The sequence below is a fragment of the Alosa pseudoharengus genome, unplaced genomic scaffold, assembly GCF_046254945.1.
Source record: "Alosa pseudoharengus isolate Yale_2024_CS ecotype anadromous, Long Island Sound unplaced genomic scaffold, YU_APseudo_1.1 YU_APseudo_1.1_scf_9, whole genome shotgun sequence".
NCBI classification, from domain to species: Eukaryota; Metazoa; Chordata; class Actinopteri; order Clupeiformes; family Clupeidae; genus Alosa; species Alosa pseudoharengus.
This window is the reverse complement of record NW_027468881.1, coordinates 9156405-9178626: the sequence shown is the minus strand read 5'-3', so window position 1 is coordinate 9178626 and position 22222 is coordinate 9156405. Positions and strand designations below refer to the sequence as shown.

The following is a 22222-nucleotide window of genomic DNA, read 5'->3' as shown; positions in this document are numbered from 1 at the left end:
TGCCAGTTCTGCTCCTCTGTCTCTCTATGTTGGTTTATGTCCAGGTGTCATTAATATATTATGCCGATTGCAGAGCATTTTTATGTGACAGTAGAGTGTTCCGTCTCTCGCTCAGTCAGTCTATCACATACTCTCTCACTCTCAAGCGGATCAATATGCAGTTTATGTATGTAGTTCATAAAACAGACTCTTGTTGTGAACTGCACAGTGCAATGCCTTTGGAAAAAACTAGAAAGACCACTACGTCATTTCCGATGGAATATTCCAGCGAACCCAACCTTGGCTTTAAAAAGGACGCGCTGCACTTTTGCGCGCACTTTTTTGACAGAATTTTATTACCGTCCCTAATGTACACACCTGTTTTCAAAGATACCAACTGACATTAACACTTAACACTCATATAAAGTCAGAATTGGCAAAACACCAACAAATTTACTCTCACATCAAGAAGTGTAAATTATCTGCTTGCATTTCTGCTGCATCTGCGCAGGTCCGTGCAGGTAAGTCTTCATAAGCTATACAACCGTCCTGTTGCGTCTTCAAGTAGCCTACTCATAGCAGGCCTGTTTGCAATTGAGCTTTTATTGCAATTCTATGACATATTGATCAGAGTCAATGATATAAACACGATGTTATAGATTGAGTTTTTTTAGTTAAATTACTAATGCAGGCAGTTAGCGGAGTGAGGTTTGAGGTCTTTGAGGTGATGGGCTTCAGTGGTCCTGATGAGAGTACCTGCTGTATGCAGAGCTTGTCATGTCGGCTTAGAACATGTTAACTGCGGCAGAATGTTTGGCTGGATATTTACAAATGCATGTTTTTTTAAAAGTGGGGTTTTGAAAGAGTCTAAAGATATTTTCCAAGTATTCTTCCAAAGTGCTGTAGGATCCATTTCTCGACTTGTTTGGCAGCTTAATGATAATATAATTCCGTTCCAAATGACAAGTAGCTAGCTCTTTTTATCGTATCTTCTGTGACATTACTCAACCCTCTCTCGCGTGTGATAATGTAACAGCAATATTCATCATGGAGTGAATTGATGATATTACTGCTGTAGACTTGAGACGCAATTAATAATGTTAACGGTGTTAACCCCAACACCACGATTTATTATAGCACTTGAGAGACAATTAGTCATGTTAATTCAGACCACTTATTTTTGTTTTGCTTCTGAACTAAAGAGATGATGGTGTGTGTGTGTGTGTGTGTGTGTGTGTGTAGTTGCTGTGCTGTGACCAGATTCCTAGGAAAAGAAACATGATCCTGTTGAGCTCCTCCTCTGGTATGTGCCTTTAATGATTAGTTTGCTTTTTTATTGTGTGAGCACAGACTGTGTGTTTCTAACGAGTCTAATACATGCCTGTTTGCACATTGAGCTTCTCTTACATATAAAGTTTGGTGCTAAAATATTTGACAACTGGCCGCTCATAATGTGTCTTGTAGTCTTTGAATGAGTTGTAGTTATGGCTTTAGAATGCCTGTGTTGTGGTGGAGTTTATGTGTCTGAATGTTTGGGGGAATGATTTGTGTGCTATTTTAAATTATGTGAGGCCTGTGGTTATTTGATATAGTGTGTGTGTGTGTGTGTGTGTGTGTGTGTGTGTGTGTGTGTGTGTGTGTGTGTGTGTGTGTGTGTGTGTACATACATTAACCCTGGCAGCCAAGTTTTCCAGGTTTATGAATGGAGGAGGTTATGGTTAGCTGGCAGCTGGTGAAAGGAGTGTGCCACCCCATAATTCCCCTTTGGTCAGTTGAGTTCACTGACTTGCCAAAGTGGGAGAATAATTAGGCAACACATAATAGGCATGCAATTGACAGGTGCAGCTTCACGTCATGCACACCCCACTGAGTGCTTGCCTTGATGAGTGTGTGTGTGTGTGTGTGTGTGTGTGTGTGAGTGTGTGTGTGTGTGTGTACTCCACATAGAGAGCTGTAAGAGCCCAGATGCATCCTGGGAGATCTGCCAGGAGGATCACCAAAGGCGATTCCCTGTAAACAAGTTTTATTTACACTCTAAACCTAAACAGTCATCTGAGCTCAACTCTGACCGACTACACAAAATAACAAGAAGTTCATGAGCGTGTATTCATCTTAAATTTAAAACAGGACAGAATAGAATTTGCAATAATGCTATCTCCTGCTCCAGCAGAGACTATAGTGTACTGTATGGATATGCAGTTTTATATGTATGCGAATGCTTGTACTCACTGTGTTGAGTCAGCTGGGTGCCAGTTTCACTACGAAAGGGCAAATTTGTCTGATTTTTTTTCAAGAAATGGCTATACATAATAAATAACATTCCACTAGTCTACTATTTGCAGTTTAAACTATGATTTGGCCATATTACGGGAAGCGTGGGAATGTAATGGACTTTGATTATAATGTCAATATAGCAAAGAGGATGATCAATTCTAGGTTCAGGTGCCATGAGGTTGTATCAGCCTACTATTCTTTGAGGTTAATTAATGACGAAATTTCATAGGAATTTTATTATTATTACAACTTTCTTATCATTCCTGTTCACTTGTCGTAGAATGGTCTGTGCTTTGCTCTGTACATGTCAGTGTGTGTGATGGTACATGTGCACTTGCAAGCTTTGCCTCTGCATTCTACTGTGCTGCTTTTCTCTGATGAACCTATCTGAGGTTTCAGGCTAAGTGCAACTGAGCAACCGAGACCAGTGACACAAAATCAGACTTTTTTGTGAGTTTACAGACAGCAAAGTAGATCATTTCTGTCTCTCACTGAAGCTACCACAGATACAATGCCAGAACTGCTGTTTAAAATGCTGCAGAGAAGCAGCAGCAGAGAGTTCTGGAAATGCAAACCTTGATGTTAACAATGTCCTCTTCCTGTCATCCCAAACACTGCCTGCTGTTGACTAATTTAAACTATTCTAGGTGGTATGGAATTGGTAACATTATCACTGATCTGTTTAAATATCTGTAATAGGACTGTCATGACATAACCAGATAAAAAATGCATACTGGTATTAACAGTTTAAATTCTTAGTTATTATGTGTTGTTATGACCAGCAGTGGACTGATGACCGAGGGTTGATATCATTGCATTTTATTTTACAGTTAATTACTTAGCATTTGGGTCATTCCGTGTCAGATCAGATAAGGTTGTTGCAGCACCGTCTCAGATTTTGTTCAAATCTTGTCTATATCAAGAATGGGTCCCAAAACCAAGGCCTGTAAAATGTTTCTGTTCAAATCCTATGTCTTCATGTTATTTTCAGCCCTTGAAATTACATCAGTTTTACAGCTTAAAAATAACATTATCTTGGAAACAATGTTTGGGCATTAATATCATGAAAAGTATTATTCATAGACAGCCCAAACTCTGTAGGGTGGAAGACACACTTGTTTTCAGTATGACTGAACCATTAAAAGTTTGTACGACATTCTCATTGATTTTCTACAAGACCTTAGATTTGGAAAGAAGTGCAAAAAGAGTGACATTAAGGGTAGTATAAACTTGTTTTGTACGCATTTGGTATCAATCATTACTTCATGTATCATTACATCATGTATTCTTTACATACTATATTTTATCAATGATGTACCAATATTTGAGCTCTCCAGATATAATAGGCGTGAAGATTTTAAGGATTAAACAAAGGGAAGTTGTTTTTTTGTTTTTTGATTAAAATGGTATGTGGGGTAGCTAGTAGGCAAATCTATGTGAAAGTAGCTCAGTGTATGGGCATTTAGTGTACAAGTGGCAAGGGACAAGTATAAAAAGTATACAATGTATACAATGAAACCAAGTGTATTTATTAGGGCTGTCAAAATAACTGATTAATTTCGATTAATTAATTTGAGAAAGAAATAACTGATTAAAAAAAATAACGAAGATTAATTGATTCTGTATGACCTCTGACCCCGAGCCGTTGTAGTCAGTAACCAGTAGACTGTAAAATAAAGGAGAGAGAAGAAAATGTGCTGCCTAGATCATTGATTGGAACATTTACTTTTCAAAAACGGCTTGATGGTGTTGATAAAAATAAAGTGTTGATTAAAATAAAGTCTTCTGCAATGTATGTGATAAAAAAAGCTTCTTCCCGAAGCACTTTTGAATTTATTTCCTCAGCATATTACGTCATATCATAGATTATTATGGCCATTATTAAAATAATAATAAAAGAGTTTTTGAACTTTAATGTCACTAATGCTGATTATTCAATGATTAATTTGAATTTAAATATTTTAAATACGTTCACAGCAAAAATCATATATGCGATTAATTTAAATGTATGGTTAAGAGTATGTAATTAATTAGAATATTTTTTTTTAATCGATTGATAGCCATAGTATTTATGTATGAATGAATCAGGGTATGTCATTGGCACAAAATGACTATAAACTGAGCTATTTCCATGTTGTCCACGGTTTCCATGTTCCTACTAGCTACCCCACATACCATTTTAGTTATATGAACATTGACAAAAAATGCAATCACACCTTGTTTTATCCTTAATAAAACAAGGTGTGAATATCCTTATCTTCATGTGTATTTGTTGCAGAAACCTCAGATATTCTCAACATTAATACAGTATTGTATTTGCAGACAAAATAATGATTGGTGTCATGTGGATACAAAAATTGAGTTTAGAAGACCCTCAATGTCACCAGTTTTGCATTTTGTTCCATATCTAGGACCTTATACTGTATAAAACTAATGGGCATGCAGTAGAAACTTTTAACGGTCCAAACATACTCAGAACATGTCTGTCTTCCACCCTACAAAGTTTGAGCAGACTGGGAATAATACTTTCAAGATATTAATACCCAAATATGGCCTCCAAGATAAGACATTTCTGAGAGTGTAAAAATTATACAAAATCAAGGGTGAAAAAATGTATGAAAACATTGGAATTTAACAAAGATATTTTAGAGGTCTTAGTTTTGGGACTTAAATATTAGGTAAACAAACTTTGAGCAAAATCTGCGGCAACCATTTCCTGGATTTTGTCTGATTTGACATCCATTTTCCTTATTGACATTTGCCTAAAACTTCAAAAACTTGCTTTAAACCTTCACGTTCCTCAATAATGTTAGATATACTTGATAATGTGATTAAAGAAATTAACAAATGTACACACCATTGACACTCACCAAACTAGAATGTGGATGATTTAATTATCCTACTTTTACCCAATAAATCTGTACAACATAGTCTATGAGCAGTCTTATCATACTGAAAATCAATTGTGGAAGAGATAGGCAACATTTCTGCTCTTGTCCTGTATTAGACTGTTAGAAAACAAAAAAGCAAATGATGTTGACATGTGTTGTTGTTATGACAACTACTCATAAGATGTGCCAGGCTATTTGCCTTGTTAATGCAAGTGATATGACAGTGGTATCCTATCTAAATAATGAGAGCTATTTGAAGCCGGATGCAGTGTGGAAAACTTACAAGTGGACGAGTGCTGCTGCGAGGTTGCTGTGCTGCTGTCCTTAATGGGTGTTTTCTTGCAGATGAAGAGTCACTCGACTGGCTTTGGAATCACATGAAGTTCAGGGTACAAAACACTATAATGTAGGAATTTTGATCTAAAACTCTGTTACATGAATACCAGTGTAGCAGCATGGGGCTAGTCTCACACCCAGACATACACATATTTATGCATGCATCTTTACACACACACACACACACACACACACACACACACACACCTACAGCATGCTTCTACCCCAGAACATACACTGAGACACACTCCTACAGGGAGAGTGTTTTTCATTTCCTTCCAGCGCCGTAAAGTGAACCCCAAGTGGACACAGGAGACATGTTGTGTGGGTGTGCATGTGTGCATGTTCATGCATTGTTTCTGTTGCTTCCTCATTCGTTTGCTCTGTTTTCCCTTGGTTCCAATTAGATTAATCTCCACACACTCCTACTCAGGAACACACACACACAGAGAGAGACACACACTGACCAATAGAGACAGAGGGTTCTTTGTTTTTTCCTTATTGAAAGGCAGCAGCAGCTCAGAGGCCAGTCTACAGGGTGCTGGGGTCTGGCTGCTGTGTTCTCTCAGAGACCAATGAGAGCCCACTCAAAACAGACACACACACAAACTCTCTCTCTCTCCTGCACACACTCTTCCCCACAATTACTTCCACACAACCTAACACTTTTAAAAGCTATATTGATGTGAGGACTGCAAAGTTTCCTGGGGCATCATTTATAAAACTCAGCACAGATTCCATCCAAACCTTAGAATCTACACACAAAAATATTCTGATTTGACCGTGTGGCGCAGGTGGCTGCTTAAAAGTGCAACCTCAAAACAGAAAAAGTTGGGACGTTGTGTAAAATCCAAATGAAAACAGAATGTGATAACATACAAGTCTCGTAAACCCATATTTAGCAGCAAAAAGGACATAGACAACATATCAAATGTTTAAAATTAAAATGTGGACTATTTCATGGGAAATAATATGTTAATTTTGAATTTGATGCCAGCAACATGTTTCAAATAAAGTTGGAATGGGAGCATGTTTACCTCTGTGCTGCTTCATCTCTTCATTTAACAAAATTCTGTCAATGTTTAGGAACTGAGGAGACCAGTTGCTAGAGTTTTGAGAATTACACTTTGTCCCATTACTCCCCAATACAGGATTTCAGTTGCTCAACAGAATGGGGTATTCTTAGTCGTGTTTCCATTCCATTATGCACCTAATTGGACAAATATGTACTGCAGACAGGCCATTTTAGCACCTGGACTCTTCTTCTGGAGCAGAATTCATTTTGCCATTGTTTTCTGAAATATTCAAGGTCTTTCTTGGAATAGACATTACCTGGATGGCAGTATATGTTGCTCAAAACCTGTATGCATCATTCAGACTTGACTGTGCCTTGCCAGATGTGCAAGATGCCCATGCTGGATACTTGGATAGGCCCTCTCCTCTTTAGCCCATGAGTCCATGATTTCCGAAAAGAATGGAACATTTTGATTGGTCTAACCACAGGAGCTTTTTCCATGTTACCTCAGTCCATTTTAAAAAGCTCAGGCCCAGTGTCTGTTTTGGCTGTTACAATCTTGGCTGCAGTTTTTCAGTTGAGTATCAAATAGACAATGGTTATCAGAGGTTTTCCCATACAATGACAGGTCTGGAAACAGGTTTGGTGTTGATGCAGTGCCATCTGAGGTCCAAAAGACCACAGCCATCCAATTTGTTTTTCAGCTCTTTCCCTTATTTGCAAATATTTCTCTGGATTCTTTGAAGATTTTAATAATAGTATGTCCTGTAGATGATGAACTCCCCAAATACTTCACAATTTCAAGTTAAGAAGCATTAAAATTACATTGTGTCATCATTTGTGCACATAGGTTTACACAAAGTGATGAATACCTCTACATCTTTACTTCTAAGAGACCCTGCCTCTCTGGGATGCTCTTTTTCATACCCAATCATGTTGCCAGTTACCCTAATCAGTTGTGAAACATCCCTCCATAACTACTTTTTTGAAACATGTTGCTGGTATCAAATTCAAAATACATTTTCCATGAAATAGTCAAATTTCTCATATTCAACATTTGACATGTTGTCTGTGTCCGTTTTGCAACTAAATATGAGTTGAATGTCTCAACTTTTTCTGTTTTGGGGTTGTACCAACTTGCTTTGAGTTGTGCGTGCGTGCACGATGGTCCTTTGTTGTTCCACAATATTCCAAAAACGGTCAATGCAACATTATTCATGAATATCCCTGAATATTTATAATTGAACAATAAGCCCCAAGAGGCCGTAATGTCCAGTGATTTTAGAACAGCTAAGGGGTAACATAAGGTGTTCCGCGGCAATCAGCAAATCTAGCGAAAACAATAAAACATCCATGCATTATATGCCGCGGAACACCTTGCAGTCGAGAAAACAGTGGCCAATATGAGAGTTTTTAGCCAGCGATATATGAATAAATGAATGAACGCATGAATGATAACATATCTAACTAATCCAGTAATCACAGAGGTAGTCATGTTATGAAATCTTACTTATGACTTATGTCTAAGAAACTTTGCAAAGGCTTTACGCATAGGTGAAAGGATGCGTAGAAATACGCATCTTTTCCTGCATAGATCTTTTTCTATAAATCCCGATGTTGGCAGTAACAGTTCAGCCCCGTCCCGTTTACGCATCCTTTTTTGCGTAGCAGCCTTTATAAATGAGGCCCCGGGTTAATAAGCATGCGGTTTTACTCTGAATAATACCTTCTCACCTCGGCTCAACTCTACTCCACTCTACTCGGCTTTGGTGCCAGATGTTTCTTTTTCGACAGCAAAAAAGTAACCCCTTAATGTAGCTGGGTACCATAGCGTCTTGAAAGGAAGCTGCCGTGGCGTCATTAACGCAGGATACACAGTAACAGCAATCGTAACAATAACAGCAATGGAGGAAATCAATGGTATTTAGTTTATGATTCTTAGTATGTGGCTGTTTGTGTTAATGTCAATATTTTAATCCATGTCAAATTAATTCATGGATATAACGCTCGTATTTTACTGTGGTACGTTATTTCATTTTCAGAGTTTCATTTACGAACGTACCTGTTGTGAATAATAACTAATAGACTAATTGTGAATTACGTTAACGTGAATTGCTTGTGCTGGCACTAGAGAGTGTATACGATTCGTATGTCTGTGGCTGACACTATTAGGGCTGAGCAAAGATTCCAGGGCGCTACGCACTTCAAAATGTACAATAGTGTGACGTCACTGCGCACCGCAGAGGCGCATTGAACACAGAGCTCGTTCGTTAATTCATAAATGGATAGAACGCTCGTATTTTACTGTGGTAGCCTACGTTATCCCATTTTCAAAGTTTATTTTCCAACGTACCTGTTGTGAATAATAACGTGCGATAGCCTAATTGTGAATGGCGTTAACGTGAATTGCTGGCTGATATGAACTAAGATTCCAGGGCGCTACGCACTTCAAACTGTACACTGGTGTGACGTCACTGCGCACCACAGAGGCGCACTGAACACAGAGCTGGTTTCATTGATATTTGATTGGGATTTCATTGATATTTGCATTGTTTCTAGAAATTGAAAAATTACCCCTCCCCCTTTCCTGAAATTTAAATCCAAGTTAATTGCATGACTGATCTTGGTTGGAAATAATTTCTAGACCTTCTCTATTTAGCTCTGCTCTAAGATCTCTGGGGCTGAGTTATTTAAAATGCCGGGCTTGTTCAGAACTTCTGCAGTACACAACAATGACAATAGCGACCAATCAGTAACCTGCAATACTTGCACGTCACCTTTTGGTATTGCCTCAGCTGGCTTGGAACCTCGACGGAGGTGATACCAAAAATAGTACCAGGTAAGTAAAGTAAGTAAGTATTTCATTTGTATAGCGCATTTTCTAGCACAATGGCAGCTCAGGTACCAGGTATGAGTTTTTCCTAGTGGAGAAAAAAGTGAGTAGAGTCGAGGCGAGTTTAGTAGGTACCATTCAGTGGAAAACCGGCAACAATGTGTCTTCTAGGCAGTACTGTGTTTGTATAAACATGTGTCTTGTGTCAGAAACAAACATGACAGACATTGAATTCTTTCATTCAGGTTATGAACGGTACAAAGCACATAGCACCTCTACACATAGTGTTATCACAAACACATACTTATGGATGCACAAACATCCACCCATAAACACACACACACACACACACACAAACACACACACACACACACACACACACACCTGTGAATTTGATGAGTGTGTCTTTTGTTCCTGGCTTCAGGTTTTTTCCCACCCACAAAACAGCTCTTCCTGTCAAAGAGCTCTGGCAGCCTCCAGCTCAAGGAGTTTGCCCGCAAGAATGCTGCCAACGTGCTCTCCGTCACCAACATGCTGATGGGCATGGCTTCCATCCTTAGCAGTCTGAATGGGTGAGTGGGCACCAGAGGACACCCAGGGCCCTCGTTTCAATGTCGGGCAAAGTCTTAAGTCTGACGTGACCCCTGACCAAACATAATTCTCATTGCAAGACACGTATATGACACATAGAGAAGCACGTCAGACTTAAATCTTTGCCTGTTACTCAAGTTCAACTTCAACTTCAAGTTTATTGTCATGTACTCATGAAATAAGGTAGCCTAGAAATCTAGATGCACCCTAGCGGCAGCAAATTACATTTGCTTCCAGGGCTAGTCTAGCAACTCTCCGTTGGCTTGTGAGCTCGAAAAATTAAACTTCTATCAGGCCAATCAAATCGTGTATAGAGTCATTAGGCGGGTTTAACATAATGATTGATGGCAGAGTTGCAACGGTTTGGCTTGAATTCCCTGCTACTTGAAAACAAAGAAGATGGATGTTGCTTTTGGCCAACAGTGTGACACGAGTTAAGCTTGTTTTAAGTTGGCAAAAGTTTGAACTAGCCAACTAGCTCCGCTGGTGGGAAAACGCATGGGACTCAGCGCTGTCCTATTGCGTGCAGAGGGAATTTGAACCGATTATCCCGCCCCTCGGACTGAGCACTGCGAACGGTGAGTGCCCAGACCCTACATTTTAATGTGGGTCTGGCTTGTCAGGCTAGAAATAAGGATTTATCAGTAATGAAATGTCTTATGCTCAAGAGCCAGCTCAACTTTAAAGAATACAATAAATAGTGGTAATTAAATTAAATAGTGGTAAAAAAGGTATATGAATGGCTAATTAAACAAGACTGAAGTCTGAGTGAGTATTAAGGGAAAAAATTATATAAAAAGATAAAACTAAAGTGTCAAGTGCCAAAAAAAACACTGAGGAGATGTGAGGTTGATGACATTAGGTATGGGGAAGAGTAAGTTAGGGGCTCTGGTAGGAACATTTTGTGACTGCAAATTTCTGTGTCTTGTTCAGAATATTGAAAGATAATATCACTCAATTAGAAACGAGTATGGAGTCATTTGTTTGGAAAAGCCTATATTGCCAACATGGTAACATAACAGGCCATGAAGATACCTTAACAAACAATGAGTCAGAAATCCCTAATACTTGATCAGCTGATAGCCACTGATGCGCTCACTTAGTAAAGACAGTTATTTCTCACATTACGATGCGCAAACAGGATGTCGTGTAAAACCTGTTGTCCATTATTTATTTGGTCATTTAATCTTTGTTGAAGAGGAAACTGTCACAAATTAAATTGCCCAAGGGAACATGTGTGAGATAGTTTGTGCCTTTGTTGTTGTTGAAAGTGCTTCTCCCCAGGAGCTCTAAATTAACTCCATGGCATCTGCAGAAACATGAGACTGAGTTTCTGAAGTATTGTGTCAATAGAAATCCCAAGTTATGGACATGCACATTGGCAAATTAGAATCCATTTTAATTTCAATACAATGTCCTACATTTATTCAGAGAAGACTTTTGATCATGATCTATTGTACAATAGTCATTCCCCTTTTTATGTGTTTGCATATTCACGGCTGTCGATAGATCCACCACACTGAAAATAGTAGACTTCTCACAATAACCCAAAGACGAGGTAGAAATTTACAGCAAATGGCCTATATAGAATCCTTTTCATGCCATGCCTTTCAAATGTTTTGCAGAGGAATGCAAACTTCTGTGAGGGAACAAGAGGAGACAAAGGATGGCAAAGGCAGTGCTTAGGTCTTTCTACAAAATAGATCGGAATAGCTTCCCACCCTAATCTACTGTAAAGGATTATGTACAACATTTTGATATTTACTGATAATACAAACAATCCTAGTACATTACTGGCATGGTAGATGTAGTGGATATGTACTGTGGCTGTGTAGGTATTTCTGTGTGTAAAGTGAGATTTGGTTAGGGGGTGGCCATAGATAATTTTGACAACCAAAGGCTCAAGGTGTGTCTTACTCCAACCTTGCCTCAGCAAATGCACCATGATTTTTACTCATTCCCACCCCCTAGTGGCCAGATCTCAAACAGCCATCTGTTTACTTCTTCAAATGGAGGCTGAAAATCTCAAATGCTTCTTGTGTGAGACTGAGAAGCGAAAGCACAGTAGGATAGCAGAGCACTGTGACGAGCGTACTGGTCTGCAGGCGCCAGCTTATCAGAAGGCAGACATGAGCTCACATGACAAAGAGGCATGGTTGATGTATGACAGGAACAGCTAATAATTAATCACCAGAGTATGAGAAACTCGTAAGGATATACTTCCCTGGAAGCTATTTCTACCAGAAAGACTCGGGGAGGTACAATAACGGTTAACACATGTTTTAATCCATCAAAGGATTTACAAAAGACAAAAGCAACAATGAGGTAGTCTTTGGCATAGGCCCCGTCCTCGGTCCAGGTCACTGTGTGTGCAGACCCTTGCAGATCCTGCCGTAATGAGACGGTAGGGGTGGCTGGACAAGGTTAAACTGGTAGTGGTTAGGGAGGAAGGGTGGGAACATCGAAAAACCGGCACCTGAAAGCAGCAGGCAGGTCCAAAGTCATGTCATTATTAAGACTGATGCAGACTGGTGATCATGGAATCTAAGTCATGGAAGTCTAAGTCTAATGTAATTTACCATAAACCTGAACCTACACACTAATTTTTCAGTTAAAACTCATTAGCCTAAGACATTAATCATTAAATTGACCTGCTCATGCTACGTCAACACAATTGATCACATAGTCCTGTAAATCATGTCATGATTACACCTGTACTCTTATCTCCAAATCCCTGAGCACTAAGCACTGGACACGTCACCCGCACAATTAGAATCAGTGATTACTGTAAACTTAGTGACCTTTGTGTCTGTGTGTGTGTGTGTGTGTGCCGTGTCCCATCTAACACCCCACCCCCCACTGGCCCCTTGGGCTAGTACATGAAATTTTTACTGGCCTGGACCTTGTATATATTTACAGGCTCAGAAAAGTTACTTTTACACAGAGCTGTTTATTTATAACATTGTTATGAGCTCCCCCTTTATTTTAGTAACCTCACATGCTTAGCCTCAAACGGTTAGCATCACAGGTGAGCTGAGCTGACTTGTGATGGTGAATGGCGGAAAGATGAATCGGGGCAGATCCAGGATTGTTTTTTTTTGCTAGTCTATCCCCTGATGTGTACGTTTGGGCCATGAACTAATAAACTAAAGTGTGTTTATCAGTTTTCATGTGGTCACATTGCACTTGTGCTTGCACTCTCTCTCCCTCCAGTCACCAGTACGCTGCCTGCTGGCTGGTCCTCATTGGTTACCTCCTTGATCTGGCTGACGGGGCAGTTGCCAGGAGACTTAATGCCTGCTCAGCGCTGGGTAAGTGCAGAACACTGTTAGAGGGGCTCTTTATGGGGGGAACCACAACATATTTTCACATGTGTTTGTGTGTATGAGAGAGAGAAAGAGGGTGAGAGATGTGCGTGTATTTGTGTGCGTGTGTGTGTGAGAGGGAGAGTGTGTGTATGTGTGCAGGGGTGCAGTAACGTATTTCCCAGCAGCCTGAAATAGCTCTGTGGCGGTCAGTCACTCGTGAGTCACCGCTGGGGTGTTTTGTCCGCGGGAACAATGCCCCTGGATGCAGCAGGCCACAGCGGGATCAGGCGGCCATTGTGCATCTGATCCGACTCTATGGGATCACAGCATTCCACGCATGGCCCAAATGCCTCGGCCTGAGCCGTGGAATTCCGTTGCGCTCCATCACGCCACGCCGATGGCCCGCGCAAAAACAGCCCGGCCGCTTCCAGGAATAAAGAAATGTTTTGGGAATTTTGTTTACAAAGGGAGAGGCTGACGCAGACATTTTGCACACATGCTCACACATACATACATTCTTCCATACACTAATGAGAAGATCCATATTGTGCCCGTGGACTCATTTATTCCTGTCTTGTGTGTGTGTGTGTGTGTGTGTGTGTGTGTGTGTGTGTGTGTGTGTGTAGGTGCTAAGCTTGATGACTTTGCAGATTTCACCACATTTGGGATTGCTACCTCGCTGCTCTTGAGAACCGAGAGCCTTCTGGACAACCTCCTGTGCATGTGCTACGTCCTCTCAGTGTTCACTCGCCTTTGCTTCTTCTCCAGTGGTAAGCAGCCTCTCTCTGTCTGTGTGTGTGTGTGTGTGTGTGTGTGTGTGTGTGTGTGTGTGTGTGTGTGTGTGTGTGTGTGGATGTATTTGAGTTTATGGGTTGATACTTCAAGACAGTTACGATCAAGTGCACAATCAACACATTGTCAATCTCTCCACATATCATTTATTTATAAGGGCTTTATAAATGATGTAGATGCGGCGTATAACTGAGTCATATCCTGCCAGCCAGGGCCAAGTCAACATCACCATCAGACTAAAAATAAAACATCATCTCCACACAAGGAATGAAGAAGTCCCCAACTTAGCCAAAGTTTAATAAGCAGTCCTTCTACATTATGCCCTGCTGTGAGATGAACGATGGTGTTAGTCTTCATCACTTCATTACATATCTCCCGTAAGAAAGATGGCCGTCTCAGTGCAGCTGCAGGAGAGAGAGACCCTGGGAATGAGTCCTATAATCTGAAAATGGTGTCCACGCGAGACTGCTGAGAACGTCATTGTTCCGCGAGCGGTCAGTTGCCCGTGACACACAAGGCTGTCCGACACACACACACACACACACACACACACACACACACACAGGCCCTCTGGTGGAGCTGTCAGGAACACTTGTGGCCTGGTCGTGCTTTCTCCCCCTCGAGGCTTAGGGCCCCCCTCCCCTCTCTCAGTGGGCTATGGAGGTTAAAGAGGACAGACAAGTGGAGGAGTGGAGGCCTAACTGGCATCGGGTTTAGAGATGGTCCTGTTCCCAACCTGCTCCCATCCAAGTACGAAACAGGCCTGACTCTGCTTAGCTTCAGAGATCAGATGAGAGCGGGCATGCTCAGTGTGGTATGGCCGTAAGCAATTAATGCCGGACATCTTCATCAACCTTAGCTGGTCTGCATGCATTCAGGTGAATGTAGACTAAATGTCTTTATGAAAAAAGAAAAAGCTTATAGCACTTGATATTCCCAGGCGGTCTCCCATCCAAGTACTAACCAGGCTAAACACTGCTTAGCTTCTGAGATCAGACAAAAGTGGGTGTGCTCAGTGTGCTATGGACGTAGCATTAAAGACTGAGCCGGACATCTTCATCATCCCCACCCAGGGACTGACCACAGAAGCTGAACCCACTAACAAGTGGTATCTATGGAAGGTGTGCATGGAAGACTCTTTCTTACATGGTTCATTGTTTAGGGCAATACAGCTGCCAAATAGGCCATCCTTACTTAATAAAGCCTTATAATTTCATTGGAAAATTCAAATAACTTGCTGAGGTAAGATCTTCTTTTACAGTATGATAGAATGCCAAGGTGTGACATGAAGAATAGAGCTGCTTGTTAAATCATGATGCCTCTGAGATTTTACATTGTATTATATTGCATCCCTAGCTGTGTCACAATAGGAGACCATTGCAATGTCTTTGACATAAAGAGCTATTTCAGGGTTAGAGAAATCCTTTAGCTAGGTCTCAACCAATTACCCAGGAATGTCATTAGTGGCTGAGTGTGTGTGTGTGTGTGTGTGTGTGTTTTTGTGTGTGTGTGTGTGTGTGTGTGTGTGTGTGCGTGCGTATGTGTGTGTGTGTTTGCGTGGGGGTATGGGGTGTGGAGGAGACCTCTGTCTCAACCCTATGAGCATATTAGAGGATATTCAGCGTTCCGTATTGGTTGAATGTTGCCTTTGCTGGAATCCCATTAACCAGCGCCTCCCTGGCGACACACACAAAAGTAAATCCCGTCTGTGGGATGACGTTCAAGCCTAATTAAGGCTGAGACCGACACCTGGAGCCAAGTCGGAACCCACCCAGCCAAACACATCCAGAAAACCTGGTCCTGCAACATCCGACATGTGTAAGGTGCACAGCATAGCCTCATTAAAACTACTCGGCCACAGCCTGAACAAATACCCACTTCAGTTCACTTCATTTATTTGTAGCCTAATGGAATGGTTTGCTGCTCTGTGTTACTGACAAATGTTAGGAGTAATACTTGGATTTGTCAACGATTTTCCATGCAGGAAACTCAGCACTGAATGAAGAAAGCATAAAGAAAACTGGTAATAATGACATGAATATTCTGTGCCGGTCTCCCTACATATTAACAAAAAGCATTTGCTATCTTTGTTAAAACGATACCATTACATTATGTTATTGACTGACTCCTGCCAAATGGCATTCACCATTTCAGTATGAGTGGCAGATTTGAAAAGGGTCAAAGACCCCAACCCTGAAAGCCTCAGAGCCTTGCCAGTCTGAATATACTCGACCCACTTTTAATACATTTACATATAAACATCATATGTTCAACAGATTGGAAAAAAAAACCCTCATAACTCATTCTTACCCAGCAAAAGCTGTCTGTCGTGCTAAATATAGCTCTCAGACACCCATAGGATTGGCTTTCAGTGAAAGAGCTTCATCACACACTATCCACGAATCCTTAAAGTCAGTCTAATAGCCTACATTACAGCCTATATCTTGTAAACTAAGAGTAAGTAATACAGTACAAATGCCTGGGTAAGCCCAAGTAGCTGGCTGTTGTTTTAGGTTATGTACGCGTGGGTGGGAGTCGACATGTTCTGTGTGGAGAGTGTGGAGAGCAGTGGAAATTAGTTTAGTAATCCTCGCAGTTCACTGAATACACATGCCATCGTTAATAAAAAATTTACCAAACATTTCCACCCTTATCAAGTTGTTCCAGCTACAGGCACAGACATAATATATTCATAAAGAGAACAAGATTGAACACGCACAGACACACACACACACACACACACACACACACACACACAGGGGGCGGGGGAGCCATGTCAACACCAAGGGTATAGGACTGACCCCAGGCACACTTCCCCAGTGAGTAGCAGGCAGTGCCAGAGCTCAGAGCTCCGCACCCTCCTCACCTCAGCATCTCTCTGGAACATTTTTATTTTAAGACCAAAGATATAATGCTAATGGATCGCCAGCATTTCATTTCACAATCAACCCCTGACATAGGTTTGGTCAGAATGTAATCCATTGGTGGCAATGAGCATTAATGGGCAAAAGGGTTTATTCTTTTCCCCGTAAAACATGTTGCTATGGTAACAGTGTTAAGGTGGGGGGGGGGGGGCTCTAGAACGAGCTAAAGGAATCAGTAACAGACATGCTGTAGTCGTTTAACAAGTTTTAAAACCTACAAGGTATCTGCTATTTACAGTACATACTTGTTCATTTCCACCCCTTGTGTTTGCCAAGTGGAACCTGAAAGGCTTGCCGAGTTTGAACATGAGAAACTCTGAACATGAAATGAAATATGAAATTTCAGAACTGGGGTTTCTCTTTGATGAGGGGCTGCAAGGCAGCTAGAAACACACAAACACATCAAACACATTTGTGGGCAAAAAAATAATATTTGTTCAGATTTTGTTTTACTTAATGTGTAGGCTTTCATATCTGCTTAACCTTAAAAAGCAGTTTTAAGTTCACCTTAAAAAGTATTGTAATTCCCAACCCCCTATTATTGATTGGATTTTACTGTTTCCGGCTAGTGTAACGCATGTTACAAAGTATCGAACAGAATGTCCCTATCCGGTTTGTCATCAGTTTCTCTTTTACAGATTGCGCATTCATGGAAGCGCCTTCTCATGGGAACACTAACTCCTCTCCTTCAACACTGTCGCTGCACGTAATTGTGTACTCAGTAGGTTGGGCATGAAGTCTGTTTATAATGTCCTAATTCCTTAAACTGCACATAATGACTTGTCGTCTTGTCATTTTTGACACATACAGAATATACTGTGTCTAAGTCGTTAAGTTTTAAGACTTAAGACTTAACTTCAACTGTTAAGTGGAGACTCAATTCAAATTCAGCTAGGGGTGAAGTTTAACATAAAGGGTCCTTATAACATAAGGGTCAGAACATGGGGGTTGACATCAAATTTTCTGTGACGTCTTGTTTGGTTCAACAGATATGATGCAAAATACATAATTTGGTTAGGGCGGACTGTAAAATGGCTGCCACAAGGCGTTTCTGCAGTGGCGCCATTTCTGAAAATGTTGACGGCCCCAAACTGTACAAGTGTACCAAGTTTCATGCTTTTATGAAAAAGGGACATAATCCTTTCACATATCACCCTGACTACTAGACTAAAAGCTCCATTGAATTTCTTTTTTAGTCCAGGACTAGGCTTAATCCATGTACAGTAAGCCATCCCAAAGCCCTATGGTCCAGTCGTACATCACAGAAACCGTGACTCAAGTCAGACTGGACTCCAGGTAATGCTCTTGCTTTTCTGTCTGCGTCCCCACCCTAACCAAACACCCTTTCCTGCTCTGTCCACTGCAGGAATCCCCTTCATGTACCGTGGCCTCCCCTGCATCTACTCCTCGGCCATCCTGGCCTGCGTCTCGCTGCTCTCTGGTGGCCACATGGTGGTCCTGCGCGTCACCGCCATGGCCATGATCCTCTTCATGATTAGCCAGACCTTCTACCCCCATGACCGCGTGCTGGAGTCCCAGGCCTGGAAGAAGGTCGTCTATGCAGGAGGTACAAACACACACACACACACACACATTTCTCATTTCCACAAGGTTGCCTGTAGAAACGATGAAAAGGTGATCCTCACAAACACCAAAACATAATGACATAATGAGCACGGGAGGACATGTAATGAACATGGCAGTGTTGTTTCATCAGCATCTTGCCCTGTTTGCAGGATGCGCTGCTATATCATGATGTTGGGTGTGTGATCTCCTCCACAGGCATCGTCATGGTGTTCTGCTCTTCCTTCCCGCCGGCGTGCGTCTACTACCTGCTGTGGTCCATGTCCTACATCCTTTTCCCTGCCTCCCTCTGGAGCTGCAAGGTGTAGAGGGAGCAACGGCCATTTTGTACACTCAGACACTAGAAAAGGGCCTATGCGATGGCCAATCGCATCTTCTGCTGCTTGTTGCCATGGAGAATCCAAACCCCACTCAGTCTCAGGCTTCTGGGGGAAGTGTTTGCCCCCTCCCCTCCCCCCTTCATCTCTTGTCAGTCTCAAGGTGAAACAGCGGCTCCTGAAGTCGTCCCGTTTGGCCAGACTCATGGAAACATCCATGGGCATTTTAAATGTTTTGTTTGTGTTGCTGTTCTTTTTCCCCCCTTCCTTATGATCTCCTCCCTGTAGAGTAAAGGATGATTAAGGTGAAGATTTCCTCTGCAGGCTGCCTCAGATATACTGCCATGGCCCAGCGACGCCCCTGCATTGGTGCCTCAGAGTGTCACGTCCATCCTGTCCACACTATGAGAGAGAGAGAGAGAGAGAGACAGAGAGAGAGAGGGAGAGGTTTTTCTCCTGGCTGTGACTTCTATGGACCTGTTGTTGATCTTTTGGTGTTTTCCAATATAGAATGAAAATTGCACCCAATCAGAAATTTTGTCGGCAGTGTTAAGAGATAGCTAGTTTGCTGTGCTCTTTCTGTGGGTTTACATGATTTTCAGTATTTAACATAATGCAGGCGAAACATTTTACATAAACACATGTAAATCGAATACACAAGATAATTGGCCAGTGCACGATAAAAGCATGACAAGAAAGTGGTGTTTATTGACAATGTTACACCAATTGTACTTGTTATGAAGCAATGGGTGGGATGATTTTAAACAGATTATTATTCTTTATTCAATTACTTTTGTGAACTGTGGAATATTGTTGATGAAAAAATACAACCTCTAGATACCCTCCTGTAGGCCCAATACTGTATGGGGCTGAACTGACAGCACCTCCAATGTAATGTGTGTGTGTGTGTGTGTGTGTGCGTGCGTGTGCGTGCGTGTGGTGTGTGTGTGTGTGTGTGTGTGCATGCGTGTGTGTGTGTGCGTGTGTGTGTGTAAATGGTAAATGTCCCTGTTAAGAAACAGCTGACATGGCTGCCATGATGAATCTACCTGACTATGAAGCCACCATCCTCCCTGGCCATCCTTGTCCATCATAAACCCCAGATCCACAACAGTGTTGCACTGACCCTACACCACGCAGTCACTCTGTGCTGTGTTTTGTATGGACCTTGTGGTGAGATGGCGTGTGTGCACAGATAGTCCTACCCGTGTGGGAGTGTTTTGACTGTTTGTACTGGACTGTAGTTGAGTGTTCGCTTGGTTTCATTTCATGAGAATTCCGCCTCACAGACATGTCGTGACGTCTGTGTTGGGAGCATGGTAGGCACCTCATCAGGAGAGAGTATGGACACAGACATGTGGTGACGTCTGTGTTGGGAGCATGGTAGGCACCTCATCAGGAGAGAGTATGGACACAGACATGTCGTGACGTCTGTGTTGGGAGCATGGTAGGCACCTCATCAGGAGAGAGTATGGACACAGACATGTGGTGACGTCTGTGTTGGGAGCATGGTAGGCACCTCATCAGGAGAGAGTATGGACACAGACAGAGCACTGGCACTCCACACACATTCCACTTTTGAAGCTCACCGTGATGGCCAACGGATTTTTTTCTTTCTTTTTTTTACTTTTTGTTTGTGCTTGGGTTCCATAATAGTTGAAGAGAGTTACTAGAACTGTGTTGTACTTTTCTAAGCTCACATGATCTGGTGCGTATTTGATGTTTCTGTAATTCCAAATTAGTTTGTGATTTTAGAGTCCCTACGGATGACAAAATCCCCCTGGATGAACATACTGAGATTTACACTCTGTGTAGCAAACTGATCTTCATGGGGCAGGATGATGGTTATTAAAGACTCATTAATCTTGTGACATTCTCTCTTATCTGACTCTGTGTAAACATTTCTGGAAGATTCCCCAGCCCTTGCAAAACTGTATACTATTTCTACCTCACAGGACAGACACAAACTCCCCAACTCACAAATTAAAGCAAACCAACCTATAAAGTCATTAACATATTGAATAACCTATACACACACTTATCTTATAACAAAACATTATATAAGTTTATCATGCAAAGGAAACATTATTTATATCTACAGTATGCATAAACCCATAATATGGTGGCACTAAGGGTTAAAGCACAATCACATTTCTTAACCTATAGCATTCAGACACATTTACTCATGACAGCACAAGACCTACAGTACACCCATCATTAGAGCGCAGCTCCATTACAGTGAGTGTGCCTCCTCTCCTCCCTTCCGCTTCTTCTCCTCCTCCTCCTCCTCCTTTCCTCCCCTCCTCAACTCTCCTGCCTTCATCTCTCCTCCTCCCCCTTTCTCTCCTCCCCCCCCCCCCCAACCCTCTTCTCCTCTCCTCTGGTTGCAGACACTCAGAAGTGAGGGGCTGAGATCCCAATGCATCTTCAGGGGCTTCTCCATCACCCTCTGCTGGTGCTATTGTCAGTGTGGGCAGCTAAAGTGACCATGACGCTCTCTCAGCCTAACCAGCAAGTCTCGTTTTCTCACTTCGTTCTGACCAGCTTAGCATGTCTCATTTTGCAATCTGTCCGAGTCTTCGGGGAGCTTGTCTCAAGTTTGCTGTCCTCAGCTCCATTGCTCGACCATTAGATCAGGAGTGTCGGCTCTGGATTGTCCAGAAGGAGTGTGATGAATGCCCATGCATTACGTGTAACTGACTGGGGCTCAAACGCTGTGAAAAATTGTCTCTTCTCTGCTCGTCTCACATAACCAAGCCCAGAGCAAACACACACACACACACACACACACACACACAAACACACAGACACACAAACACACACACACACAAACACACACACACACACACACACACACACACACACTCAACATTCAGAGCACACTCTCTGCTCTTTTACTTTGTTGCCTTATCAAACATCTGCATCCTGCAGTTGTTTTCCGAACCCCAGATGGCTCCCTGTGTGTGTGTGTGTGTGTTTGTGTTTATGAGAGAGAGAGAGAGAGAGAGAGAGAGAGACTATGCAGACTGCAAGGTGTCACTGCTCAGACTCATGTTTGTTTGAATGTCAGGATTGTCTTTGATGATGAAGAGAATGAGGGCATCTCTTTCTTTCTATTATTCTCTCTCTCTCTCTCTCTCTCTCTCCAGTGAGCTTGATGAAACAGTAAGGGCCTATGCACACCTATATAGAATGTTACCTTCACATGATAAATACGCTAAGGAGATATAATCTTATACATCCATAAACTGACAACAATCCAGCTGGATGAATCACCCACGCATACATGAAGCTTTCACTGAAACTGTAAGTGGGATAGATCTCACTTTTCTCCACTGCTCTGCAGACTATCTCTCTACAACTTGCTCCTCTGTCACT

At 41.8% G+C, this 22222-nt stretch overlaps 1 protein-coding gene across 7 annotated transcripts; it reads left to right on the top strand.

Annotated features, from left to right (window-relative positions):
• Window positions 1-325: 325 nt before the first annotated feature.
• On the top strand, window positions 326-20715 carry tmem269 (transmembrane protein 269). 7 transcript variants are annotated; one of them, XR_012985038.1, is made up of 9 exons: window positions 326-500; window positions 1222-1282; window positions 9753-9900; window positions 13133-13230; window positions 13854-13997; window positions 16004-16042; window positions 17582-17664; window positions 18310-18510; window positions 18726-20715. XR_012985038.1 is itself a non-coding variant. In XM_076276919.1 (8 exons), exons 4-8 carry the CDS (start codon window positions 9860-9862, stop codon window positions 18833-18835), a joined length of 594 nt encoding a protein of 197 aa, XP_076133034.1. In that variant the 5' UTR covers window positions 326-500; window positions 1222-1282; window positions 1661-1991; window positions 9753-9859; the 3' UTR covers window positions 18836-20715. The 7 variants fall into 7 exon arrangements, 5 of the variants coding, with proteins under 5 accessions (XP_076133034.1, XP_076133029.1, XP_076133030.1 ...); XR_012985039.1 differs by lacking the exon at window positions 16004-16042; XM_076276919.1 differs by lacking the exons at window positions 16004-16042; window positions 17582-17664 and adding an exon at window positions 1661-1991.
• The last annotated feature ends 1507 nt before the right edge of the window (window positions 20716-22222 follow it).